The sequence below is a fragment of the Podarcis erhardii genome (genome assembly GCF_964252035.2).
Source record: "Podarcis erhardii genome assembly, chromosome: 5".
Classification (NCBI taxonomy): domain Eukaryota; kingdom Metazoa; phylum Chordata; class Lepidosauria; order Squamata; family Lacertidae; genus Podarcis; species Podarcis erhardii.
In genome coordinates, this window is record NC_138509.1 from 12731778 (window position 1) to 12744473 (window position 12696).

General features: G+C 42.8%; 1 protein-coding gene across 1 annotated transcript in view; it reads right to left on the bottom strand.

The window, feature by feature from the left end:
* HELLS (helicase, lymphoid specific) overlaps positions 1-7595 on the bottom strand; it is a 34588-nt gene extending 26993 nt beyond the window's left edge. Inside the window, exons 1-3 of the mRNA XM_081864269.1 lie at positions 7487-7595; positions 4550-4671; positions 1087-1209 (exon numbers count right to left, since the gene is read on the bottom strand). Coding sequence (XP_081720395.1) covers positions 1087-1209; positions 4550-4671; positions 7487-7535 — 294 coding nt within the window. The 5' untranslated portion in view covers positions 7536-7595. The remainder of the gene's footprint in view (positions 1-1086; positions 1210-4549; positions 4672-7486) is intronic.
* Positions 7596-12696: the final 5101 nt, after the last annotated feature.

Consider the following 12696-nt stretch of genomic DNA (forward strand, 5'->3'; position numbering starts at 1 on the left):
CTCAACCACTACTGTGGCATTTTGAGACAGTGCATCTACATTCTATATTCTGTAAATACTGGAGGAAATAGTGCAGGCAGGTGGGTATCTGAAAGAAGGGAATGTTTGGACAGCAAAACAAATTTAACGTATTTAAATGTGATACTGGGAAACAAACCATTCTATGACCTTATAGCAGACTTGTTAAAAGCTTAAAGGTAAAGGGACCTCTGACCGTTAGGTCTAGTCGTGGCCAACTCTGGGGTTGCGGCGCTCATCTCGCTTTATTGGCCGAGGGAGCTGGCATACAGCTTCCGGGTCATGTGGCCAGCATGATTAAGCCGCTTCTGGACAACCAGAGCAGCGCACGGAAACGCTGTTTACCTTCCCGCTGGAGCAGTACCTATTTATCTACTTGCACTTTGACATGCTTTCGAACTGCTAGGTTGGCAGGAGCAGGGACCGAGCAACGGGAGCTCATCCTGTCACGGGGATTCGAACCACCGACCTTCTGATCTGCAAGTCCTAGGCTCTGTGGTTTAACCCACAGCGCCACCCGCGCCCCTTAAAAGTTTAAAACAACACTCTAAATCTACCCTGCTTCATGTACTGTTTTGCAACTTTCAGAGCCAGTGTTAAATGAATGCTGTTGAAATTATGCGTAAGAATTGAACTTTCAAGAGTCTACACAAGTAAAAAAGGAGACCAAATATAGAAATAGCTTCATTTTTATTATGATGAATGCTGAGTGTCCAAAATGTTACGGATACCTCTCAATGGCTGTGCTAAGATGTCCTGAGAACTGCATCAACGCCCGAGTTCTAAACTTTGGTAAATATTAACCATGGTTTGCTGCAATAAGCCAGCTTCATAACCCATTGTTTGAAGGCTTGTTTCAAACAAACAATATTTAAAACTAACCATTGTTCAATTCAGGAAAAAACAAACTGCGGCTAATCATAAAGGCAACTGGAAGGTTCTCAACCCTTCTTCACAGCCAGAGGGGCAGGCATGTGAACCTGAGGCTCACATCAGACTACTTTTTAAATGTACTTTATCAGACACACAAGTCTAACTTCTTCACTTCCAACTTTAGAGCACACTTACCTCCAGCTGCTGCTGTTCCATTTTGGTCAGCAAGAACTTCGAGTAGATGTTGCTTTTCTCAAGCAAGTGTTGAAGCCTCTTGTAGCGCATTTCAGTTGAGTCTCTGTCCCAGGACATACGAGCCTAGGAGACAAACAAGAAGCCATTATCAGCAGTAACTTGGTGTGGTATTATTGCAGCCATTAAAATGCACAGCACATTGTCAATAGAAAGTGAAACCAATATTAAACCGAGGTTACTCAACTCTTCTTTAGCTTTCCCCAAGAAGTATTGGAAATATACCTGTGTTAAACCTGAGAGAATTCAAACTACTAAACTGCCCACAGAGTTTCCTGATGAGAAGCCATGGTTTTACTCGTTTTGCACCTGCTGTAGTTATGCTCTAAATTCCCTGCCTTTGGAATACAAACAAGAGATCCAAAGGGACCAGGAGGGTTAAACAGAGTATGGGAAGCTTGCATTTGTCAGCTTAACCATAGGCCTTAATAAGATGAAAGCAGCTAGTGCTGCTGTTGGACGCCTTTTCCTCCTCTTTCTAAAGGGATGAACCTTGTTGTTGCTATAATAATAATAATAGTAATAATAATAATTTTTTATACCCCGCCCATCTGGCTGGGCTTCTCCAGTCACTCTGGGCAGCTTCCAACAAAACACTAAAATACAATAACGTATTAAACACTAAAAGCTTCCCTAAACAGGGCTGCCTTTAAATGCCTTCTAAAAGTTTGGTAGTTACTTTTCTCTTTGACATCTGGTGGGAGGGCATTCCACAGGGCGGACGCCACTACCGAGAAGGCCCTCTGCCTGGTTGTTGTCTTTCATCACAACCAAATTTTTTTTCAAAGGATCTTTGGAGAGTTTGCCCCAAAGAATTTAAATCTGAAATGCGGTATTTTACAATAATTGTACCTGGGTCACAACATCAACCATAGTGCAAGGATTAATCAACATCACCTTCTGGGACAGCACTAGTCATGATGGAAGAGCTGTCTCAATCAATTTATGTAGGGCCTTTTTAAAGTTCCAGATTACACTACTCAACATTTCCTTAATCTAAATGATGGAAGCCCTAGCAAGCAGGATGCATCTGAACACACGCTTACTAGCCAGGCTTCAAATTTAAGGGAAACCGCAAATGCCATACATTTTATTCCCATTCTTTAAAACGTCTCCTCCATCCTTGGAGAAAAGGGCCCAAGAAAGTAGGGGAACCATCAGAGTAACCCATTTTCTTAAGGAAATAATTTATATTAAGCACTAGACACTTCAGTCAAAAAAGAGGGGGGGGTGTTACAGACTACAGTGGTACCTCGGGTTACAGACGCTTCAGGTTACTGACTCCGCTAACCCAGAAACAGTACCTCAGGTTAAGAACTTTACTTCAGGATGAGAACAGAAATCGCGCAGTGGCGGCAGTGGGAGGCACCATTAGTTAAAGTGGTGCTTCAGATTAAGAACAGTTTCAGGTTAAGAACAGATCTCTGGAAGGAATTAAGTTCTTAACCTGAGGTACCACTGTATTTATATCGGCTGTATGTCCCAAAAAATCTTAAGAAAATGAAAGGCTGTGACAATTTTGTCCTTGGAAAAATGTCTTACGATGCCCCTTTATTTTTCTGGTTCTGTATTTTGGGTAAGTTATGGTCACATTGCTAAACCAGCTCTATTACATTCACTGCCTTGAACAGGAAGGGAAGAAAATCCTCAATTTAAGAGTGGCTTGAAGAATTAGGCTGCTTGGAGCATGTGTGGTGGACCCACCAGAACATTCAGAGGTAGCTGTAAATGGGGCTGTTCGAAGGGACAAGATGGTACTCCATTCTACACTTTTATGTTAATCTCTTAAAATTTCTTAAGTAACCTAAAACTTTAAAAGGTAGAGGGACCCCTGACCATTAGGTCCAGTCGTGACAGACTCTGGGGTTGTGGCACTCATCTGGCTTTATCTGGGTCATGTGGCCAGCATGACTAAGCCGCTTCTGGCGAACCAGAGCAGCGCACGGAAACGCCGTTTACCTTCCCGCCGGAGTGGTACCTATTTATCTACTTGCACTTTGTTGTGCTTTCAAACTGCTAGGTTGGCAAGAGCAGGGACCGAGCAACGGGAGCTCACCCCGTCACGGGGATTAGAACTGCCGACCTTCTGATCGGCAAGTCCTAGGCTCTGTGGTTTTTATCCCACAGCGCCACCTGCGTCCCATAACCTAGAACTTTACGCTGTATCAAATGCTCCAATTCTACATGTGCAACAGAACTTTCCTCATCTCTCCTCTGAAGCCCCCTGCACATCCTCGAAATCTGCTTGAGAGGGTTGGGGGAAGAGACAAAATGCAAGTCCCATTGTGCGAGCTCTGAGCACACAGCCTTAGATATGACCCACTGCAGTGGTACCTCGGGTTACATACGCTTCAGGTTACAGACTCCGCTAACCCAGAAATAGTACCTCGGGTTAGGAACGTTGCTTCAGGATCAGAACAGAAATCACGCTCCAGCATCACAGCAGCAAGAGGCCCCATTAGTTAAAGTGGTGCTTCAGGTTAAGAACAGTTTCAGGTTAAGAACAGACCTCCGGAACGAATTAAGTACTTAACCCGAGGTGCCACTGTATTTCCATCATGCAAGTGATAACTAAGGGCATGATTTACCACTGGCCTCAGGATGGCCACTGCGGGGGAAATAGATGCTGGATAGGGGAGAGAGGCCTTTGGTGTGATCCAGCTCTTCTTGGGTTCTTAAGTGATTAACAGATTATGGGAATTTTTCAACAAGCCAGTACCAGGTAGAAGGGAGCTCACTTCCAATGCCTACAGCAAATTTTTCAACCTACAAGTTGAAACAAGTATCTAAAAATCACCTTGGTTTGGACTGCAGCATAGTCACAAAGCCAGCTGTGACTGCTTTTAATTCCACGCAAGCTGTGTTTCTTATTTATTACAGTGGTGCCTCGCAAGATGAAATTAATTCGTTCCGTGAGTTTTTTCGTCTTGCGATTTTTTCGTCTTGCGAAGCACGGACTTTGGAAAAGCTTCAAAAATACCAAAGTCTTCAAAAACCTCAAAAAAGGCTACCACACCGCGTGCTATGAGTTGCTCCTCGAAGTGAATGAACGGTTTTAAGAAAAAGGAAACAAACTTGCAAGAAAAAGGAAACAAACTTGCAAGACATTTTCGTCTTGCGAAGCAAGCCCATAGGGAAATCCGTCTTGCGAAGCAACTCAAAAAACGAAAAACTCTTTCGTTTTGCGAGTTTTTCGTCTTACGAGGCGTTCGTCTTGCGAAGTACCACTGTATAAAGTTTATGTCTTGGGTTATTCTGCGAGCTGCCCTGAAGCCTTTTACGAGGAATGGCAGGACACAAATACTTCAAATAAAAGGATTTCTAGTTATTGTTTATTAATAACTGCATACTCCACCCCCCTTAAACCCAAACTCTCCTCAGTCAACTTGCAGCAAACACACTTTACCTTCTCCATTATCTGCCTCTCCTCTTCTATTCCTTCTGCCTCAAGCTGCTTCTCCTCCTGCAACATCGCTGCTGTGATTTCGGTGGCTCCAGCTTCTGCACCCATGTCTTCCTGCAGGTGTCCTGAGCAAAAACACAAGACAAGCATGACTAGGAAACCGCTAACATGGGTCTAGGGCACAATTTAACCTGGGCAAAAATAAAAGCAGGCCGGGGGAGGGGGCAGCAGAGTGTGTGTTTGTGTGTGTGTGTGTGTGTATATATATATATATATATATATATATATATATATATATATATGGGGACCCCTGACCATTAGGTCCAGTCATGGCCGACTCTGGGGTTGTGGCACTCATCTCGCTTTATTGGCCGAGGAAGCCGGCGTACAGCTTCCAGGTCATGTGGCCAGCATGACTAAGCCACTTCTGGCGAACCAGAGCAGCACACGGAAACGGCGTTTACCTTCCCCCCGCAGCGGTACCTATTTATCTACTTGCACTTTGACGTGCTTTTGAACTGCTAGGTTGGCAGGAGCTGGGACAGAGCAACAGAACTCACCCTGTCGCGGGGACTCGAACCGCCAACCTTCTGATCGACAAGTCCTAGGCTCTGTGGTTTAACCCACAGTGCCACCCGTGTGTGTGTGTGTGTGTGTGTGTATACACCCCCCCCCCCACAGTACCTGTTGCTTCTTGTTATGTGTTATACACACACACACACACACACACACACACAGACACACACACCATACATAAAACACAGTACTTGTTGGTTCTAGCTCCTGAATCCTCTATCTTAAAAGACCTCCATCCCTTTGCCACCATCTTTTCCCCAAATTCTTCCGTTGACCTCCATTGTTGTCTCTTTATAATATAGTGTTCATGAAGAACAATACAAACAACAAGTAATGGATACCGGTCACCAGCTACAAAGCGAAATGAGGTGGAAAATAATAGCAGCATAGTAAAAGTTGTACTTTGGCTTGAGGATCAGTGCTACAAACTTCTCTGTTTGTTTGTGTTTTGGAGGGGGGGGGAGGAAAGCTTCACCCTACTTTGCTAAATTCTTACTTATCCTCATGAAGGAGGTTAAAATCCCACCAACCAACACCAGCCCCGTATTTTTTTCACCTCTCTGACTTCCCCCCTCTCGCATATCTATATAGATATATGTTTATATTTAATATATAGATAGTATAAATATATATTTATATAATATACTTACTATAATATATAATATATTTATAATATATTTAGATATATAGATATATTTAGATATAGATACAGATTTATATTATACACACACACACACACACACACACACACAGTTAAGTTAGTTATCCAAGAGCCCATATAGAGTCCTTACATAGGTTCCCTATTGGTAGGAGAAAATAACAGAGGCCAACCAGAGAATATTGAGAAGCAAGGCAGCTAGTAAGCTTGATCTTTATTGATCTGTTGCAACAGGGTGCTCCCCTCACCCGCAGGAGAGGAGGAGGACCCCCAAAATTGCTGTGCAAGGGCTTATAAAGACTTTTGAAATTCCCATCCTCAAGACCACCCCCAGAAATATTATGCATACATCACAGAAGGGGTGTAACCTAAGACCACCCCTCAGATACATCCCACCTACATCACAGAAATTTAAATGTTGTTTTTCTCTTGTCCTTGTTTATCTCCTGTCTGGCAGGTTACTTGATTGGATTGCCTGGGGAGCCTGGCCATTCTTTTGTAGTGGTAAAATACTTATTTCCTGGGCCAGGTCACAGGCTCACACCTTTATTCAAACACAGACTAAGACAGGATTCGTGAAGGAAGAGACAATGGGGAGGCTTTTCCATTTTGACCATGCAGCGAAACATTTGCTCAGTTTAGGAATCAAAATGGTTCCAGGTTGGCCTTCCTGTGCTGATCCATGTATGTGCGGTTATGAACATTGCCATATATCTAAGACCATAAAATTCCTATCACACATATATATAGTTATATATATAGAGAGAGAGAGCTCCTCCAGGCTTCCATCTGGTGGGTCCATCTACAAAAATATTGTGATTTAGAGGAATGTTAATAAGGATGCTTGGTTATAAATAATTGGCCATCACTAAATTGGATCGGAAATTGACGATAAATGAGATTAAGAGAAACAAAAATTTGTTGGAGAATTGTTACACTATATTGAATTGAGTGGTTATAAATTTGCAAATAAGATGATAATTTGCTTGGAAAAATTTATTAACGATGTAAGTGAGAGCGGGAGACGCGAGGAAGTCCCAAGAAGTTATGAAATTTTGTTAAAACAAAGCAATGCTGTTTATTATCTTTGTATTTCTTTTATAAAAAACCCTAATAAATATTTTATAAAAAAAAAAAAAAAATGGTTCCAGGTTGGCCTTCCTGTGCTGATCCATGTATGTGCGGTTATGAACATTGCCATATATCTAAGACCATAAAATTCCTATCACACATATATATAGTTATATATATATATATATATATATATATATATATATATATATATATAGCTCCTCCAGGCTTCCAAAGCTACCATCGAGCCAAAGCTTTGGCGGCGTGCAAAGAACAATAAATGAGAAAAAATAAGTGCGCTGCCGATGCTCGGATAGTTTCTCGAGTTTTTTTTGTTTTGTTTTGCTATTATTATTATTTTTGGAGGGGAGAGCACTCTGCACATGCTCTGGGGCAACCTTGCGGGAGGCAGCCTCGCCTCCATAATAAGCGATAAAAAGAAGGGCGCTGCTGCTGCTGCTGCTGGGCTTTTCTTCCCGGGCTTTCTGCTGCTGGGGGGGGGCGGGCGGGCGAGGCGGAGAGCGCTCTGCACATGCTCAGGGGACCCCTCAGCCCGCAATAAACATTCCCCGCCCCCCGCCCCCCCGCCGCCGGACCCTGAGGAGGCAGCCCGGCCTCCCTTGGCGGCTCCCCACCTGCGTGGCTCCCGGACGAGGCTCCGCCGCTCTCCTCCTCCACGGGCATCGCGCCGCCGCTTCTGACTCGCGCCGGGTTTCGAACGCCTCGCGCCTCGCTTCCGGCGGAGCGGGCAGGGGGGGAGGAAAAAAAAAAACCGCGCGCTTTCCAAATATCGCGAGAAGAGGGGAGCAAGCGGCGCCTTCGCGGGAAACTCCCGAGGCAACAAATCCCTAGAGAGATAGCAGAGGAGAAAAAGGGTAGAGGGACGCGCTGCGGGCTTCTCGAGGGGAACGGCTCCGGGGAGTTGCCTTGGGCAAGAGTCAGTCCGAAGGCGAAATGGCAGAAACCCAATATATTTCTAATGTAACGGTTTCAGGGGGAACTTGCGTTATGGTCCTTGCTACTGTTGTTTTTAAACAAATATATACACACACACACACATATATAAAATTGTTTAAAAGTAACGGTAGATAGATATACACACACACATTTTGCATATTATATATAAAATGGCTATTTTTAAACAAAACAAAAAAATTCCTTCCAGTAGCACCTTAAAGACCAACTAAGTCAGTTCTTGGTATGAGCTTTCGTGTGCATGCACACTTCTTCAGAAGTGTACACTTCTTCAGAAGTGTATCTGAAGAAGTGTATCTGAAGAAGTGTGCATGCACACGAAAGCTCATACCAAGAACTGACTTAGTTGGTCTTTAAGGTGCTACTGGAAGGAATTTTTTTGTTTTGACTATGGCAGACCAACACGGCTACCTATCTGTAACTGTATTTTTAAACAAATATATATATAATTATCGCTAGTCATTTTAAACAATTACATATATATATATATATATATATATATATACACACACACACACACACACACAATAATTATTTAAAATAACTAGCAATAATTATATATAGATGATATAATTATATATAGATTATATATATTAATTATATATAGATATATTTGTTTAGAAAGAACGACCGATAATTTGTGTGTGTGTTTAAAAATAACAGCAGCAATAACAACAATGCAGTTTCCCTTGAAACAACTACATTAGAAATATATTCGGGTTCTGCCTATATATATATATATATCAGTCATGCCTCAGGTTGAATATGCTTCATGTTGAGCGCATTCGAGTTGCGCTCCGCAGCAACCCGGAAGAAACAGAGCGCGTTACTTCCGGGTTTTGCCACTTGCGCATGCGCAGACACTCAAAATGATGTCACGCGCATGTGCAGAAGCGGCGAAAAGCGACGCGCATGTGGGCAGACGTGCTATCGCTAGTTACATTTGCTTCTGGATGCGAACGGGGCTCCAGAACAGATCCCGTTTGCATCCCGAGGTACCACTGTATATGACAGTAACAAACACCGGTGGTTTGGTCGCCAGATACAAAAGCAAAATTAAAAATAAAATCAAAGCCGCATGTTTAAAGTTAAATACCTGCTTTCAGAGTTTTTGATTTTATTTTATTTTTACACTCAAGCAGCGTATAGGTGGCTTAAAAATAAGAACAGTTAAGGGAAGAAATAAATATCAAATATATATTTTGATCATAGAAAGGGGGGCTCTAAAATAGAATATTCAATATTAAAAACACGCAGAGAATTGCAATCGATATAGCACACCCCCAACCCCTTCACTAGAAGTAGTCAGTTTCCCCAAGCCAGGTGGACGGAGAAGGATCTTCCACTGTCTGCAGAAAGGCAGCAAGCAAGGAACCAGCGTAGCTTCCCTAAGCAGGGAGTTCCAAAGTTGTGTGGGAGGAGGCCCTTTCCCGCGCCCACCCCCAAGCATGCCAGTGAGGGCACAGGATGGAGAGAAGGGTCTCTTCTGAAGATCTCAGGACATGGGTGGGTTTGGAGGAGGGAATACGATCTTTCCTTATGTCTCTGCACTCCAACCAGTGCCAGTAAGAACCATAATGATATAGAAGCCCTAACCCAGGGGTCAGCAAACTTTTTCAGTAGGGGGCCAGTCCACTGTCCCTCAGACCCTGTGGGGGGCCGGACTATATTTTGAGGGTAAAAATGAACGAATTCCTATGCCCCACAAATAACCCAGAGATGCATTTTAAATAAAAGGACCCATTCTACTCAGGTAAAAACACGCTGATTCCTGGACCGACCGTGGGCCGGACTGAGAAGGCCTTTGGGCCGGATCCGGCCCCTGGGCCTTAGTTTGCCTAAAGGTCCATTAGGTCCAGTTGTGGCCAACTCTGGGGTTGCGGCACTCATCTCGCTTTACTGGCCGAGGGAGCCAGTGTACAGCTTCCAGATCATGTGGCCAGCATGACTAAGCCGCTTCTGGCAAACCAGAGCAGTGCACGGAAACACCGTTTACCTTCCCACCAGAGTGGTGCCTATTTATCTACTTGAACTTTGATGTGCTTTCAAACTGCTAGGTGGGCAGGAGCTGGGACCGAGCAACGGGAGCTCACCGCATCGCGGGGATTTGATCGGCAAGCCCTAGGCTCTGTGGTTTAACCCACAGCGCCACCCGTGTCCCTTTAGTTTGCCTACCCATGCTCTAACCTTTGGGTCCTGCCATGTCCCCTTCTCTGCCATCACAGCCCCCGACCCTCCTTCCCTGTGGCTGCTGCCTTGATTCTTAGCACTTAAACCTTACAGGTTAAATGCACTCTGCTGCTGCTGCTCAGAAAGGGATCTCTTGTTGCAGCGGGTTGGATTGGACAACCCTCAGGGTCCCTTCCCATTCCCAGATTCTGTGAAAGAAGTGCGCAAACCTTCCTTTGCACCAACACTGCCCACTGCAGTTCCCGCACTCCTCACAAGTACAGGGTGAAGGCTTCGCAAGAGGGGAAAGAAATGTTGATAAATCCATTTCTATTTTTTAGCGAAAAATAATATGCAGCAATTTTAAGGCTTCCCCTGCAAAAAATATTTTAATCTTCATCCCTCCCTGCCTTGCACATTTTACCTCTTCTTTCCTGTTTCACATCAACTCTTTTACAGGTTTCTTCACTTTTTTCCTCTCACAGAGTTCATGTGTTTGCATAACAGGCAGAGATAAGTAAAGCCTCTCCAAGCAGGAAGATTAAACCAAGGTGGTTGAAAAGCTTCTCTTGTTGAATTTAAATTTGAAATTTAACAAATTTCAGTTTGTTAAAAGAGAGAGGAACCCCTGCCAATAAAAATGTTGCGGCATCCTCCAGCTTTGCTTTTCAAAAGGAGGGAGATTAGCCTGAAACTGCTAAATTAGAAATTTAATTTAGCTGCTCAGCTTGGAAATGTATCCTTTGAAGCTTGGATAAAGATGTTGGCTCTCCGTTTCATTGCAGGTGTTAATTAACATAACAAATTTGGGATGGTGCCTTTACCACCAGTCAGTGCAGCTGTGAATAGTTGCTTTATCTTGAGTTTTACATCAATTGTCACAATCACCCCCCCTCCCGCCTTTTTTGCATTTCATTGCAGTTTGGTGCCATTCCTCCAAAAATCCACTGTTACCCCCTGCCAGCTGCGGGTAACAGTTTGATGAAGTGGAATGTAGTCTACAAAAGCTTATCCTTTGAAAATGTTTAAAGTTACAAGTTTGCTGTTCTTGGGAGTGGTGGAAGGATGTCCCTATTTTCATCGGAGAAATGTTGGAGGGTATGGAAATGTAATTACATGCATATAAGATTTTGGTTTTTTCTAAAGATGCGTAATAAACCATTATATGTTTTGCCTTCCCAAACCTGCACAGCACCCAACCAAGTCTCATCTGAATATTTGCTACTTCCTTCACAACCTGTTTCATTTAAGGATTCCACCCTTACTCCACTTGGCTTATTTAGTCTTATTTAGTCTTCTGGAGAACTTATACGCTGTCTTGTCACATTTTGGTTGACCTAATAAGTCCGTTGCCCTAATTTGGATTTATTTTCCTTCTAAACTGGCCAACTTGGCTGTATTTAATTTGTGTGTAGCTTGTATATCGCTTGCCACCCTATTGTATTTGATCGTGTGTCTTGGGCAGAGGTGGTTTTTGGCTCTCCATTCTGTTCGGTAGATGACTTCTAACTTACTCTGCCTCTATAGTCTACCAAAGACGGACTCATGTCAGAGGCAGGTTTGGGTTCTGAAAAGGTGCAGATTTTATTTTATTTTATTTTTATTAGTTTTAACATACTTTCCAAACAAAACAACCACCCCTTCTCTTCTTATACATTGGTGGCTATTGTTAGCCTATGTTTTCCATCAATCCCTCCTAATGATTTTCAAAATTCATCTCCTATTCCTGCATTTTATCTCATAACTATTGCTTAGTCATCAAAATCCTCTAATCAATTCTGTTAAATCTCATCAACAATATTTCTTATAATTATCATTACAAAACTTCTTGTAACTCTACAAACCTAGTCATTTGACTACAATTGTCTTTCAAATAATTTACAAATTTACTCCAGTCTTTCAGGAACTTCTGGTTCCGCTGTTCTCAGATTCTCCCTGTCATTTTTGCCAGTTCTGCATAATCCATCAATTTCATCTGCCATTCTTCTTTGGTCAGCAATTCTTCTTGTTTCCATTTCTGTGTTAATAATGTTTTTGCAGCCGTAGTTGCATATAAAAATATTTTTTTGTCTATTTATTTCAGTACCTACAATTCCAAGTAGAAATGCTTTTGGTTTTTTAACAAATGTATATTTCAACATCCTTTAAAGTCAGTTGTATATCATTTCCCAGAAGCTTTTCAATTTCTTACATTCCCACCACATATGACAAAAGGTATGTTCTTCATCCTTACATTTCCAGCATTTGTTGCTTACTTTATACATTTTAGCTAGTTTCACTAGTGTTATATAGCATCTATACATCATTTTCATCACATTCTCTTGCAAAGCATTACATGCAGTAATTTTTATTCCTCGAACACTTAACCGGCAGGAAAAGATTCTTTTGAAAAAAATCCCTAAGCCCTGGGGTCACAATTTCATCAAAAATCTGACTTTCGGCCATTCACTCAAAAATGGTGCCAAACGGTTGCAAATGCTCCCCTGAGAGGTTTGGCGGTAGAAACAGAAGGCTTTTTATCACAGGAAAAGAAACCAGCCCTCGACAACTTAACTGGTATAAAAAGATTTTTTTGAAAAAATCCCTAAACCCCGGGGTCACAATTTCATCAAAAATCTGACTTTCGGCCATGCACTCAAAAATAGTGCCAAACGGTTGCAAATGCTCCCTTGCGAGGTTTGGCGGTCGAAACGGAAGGGTT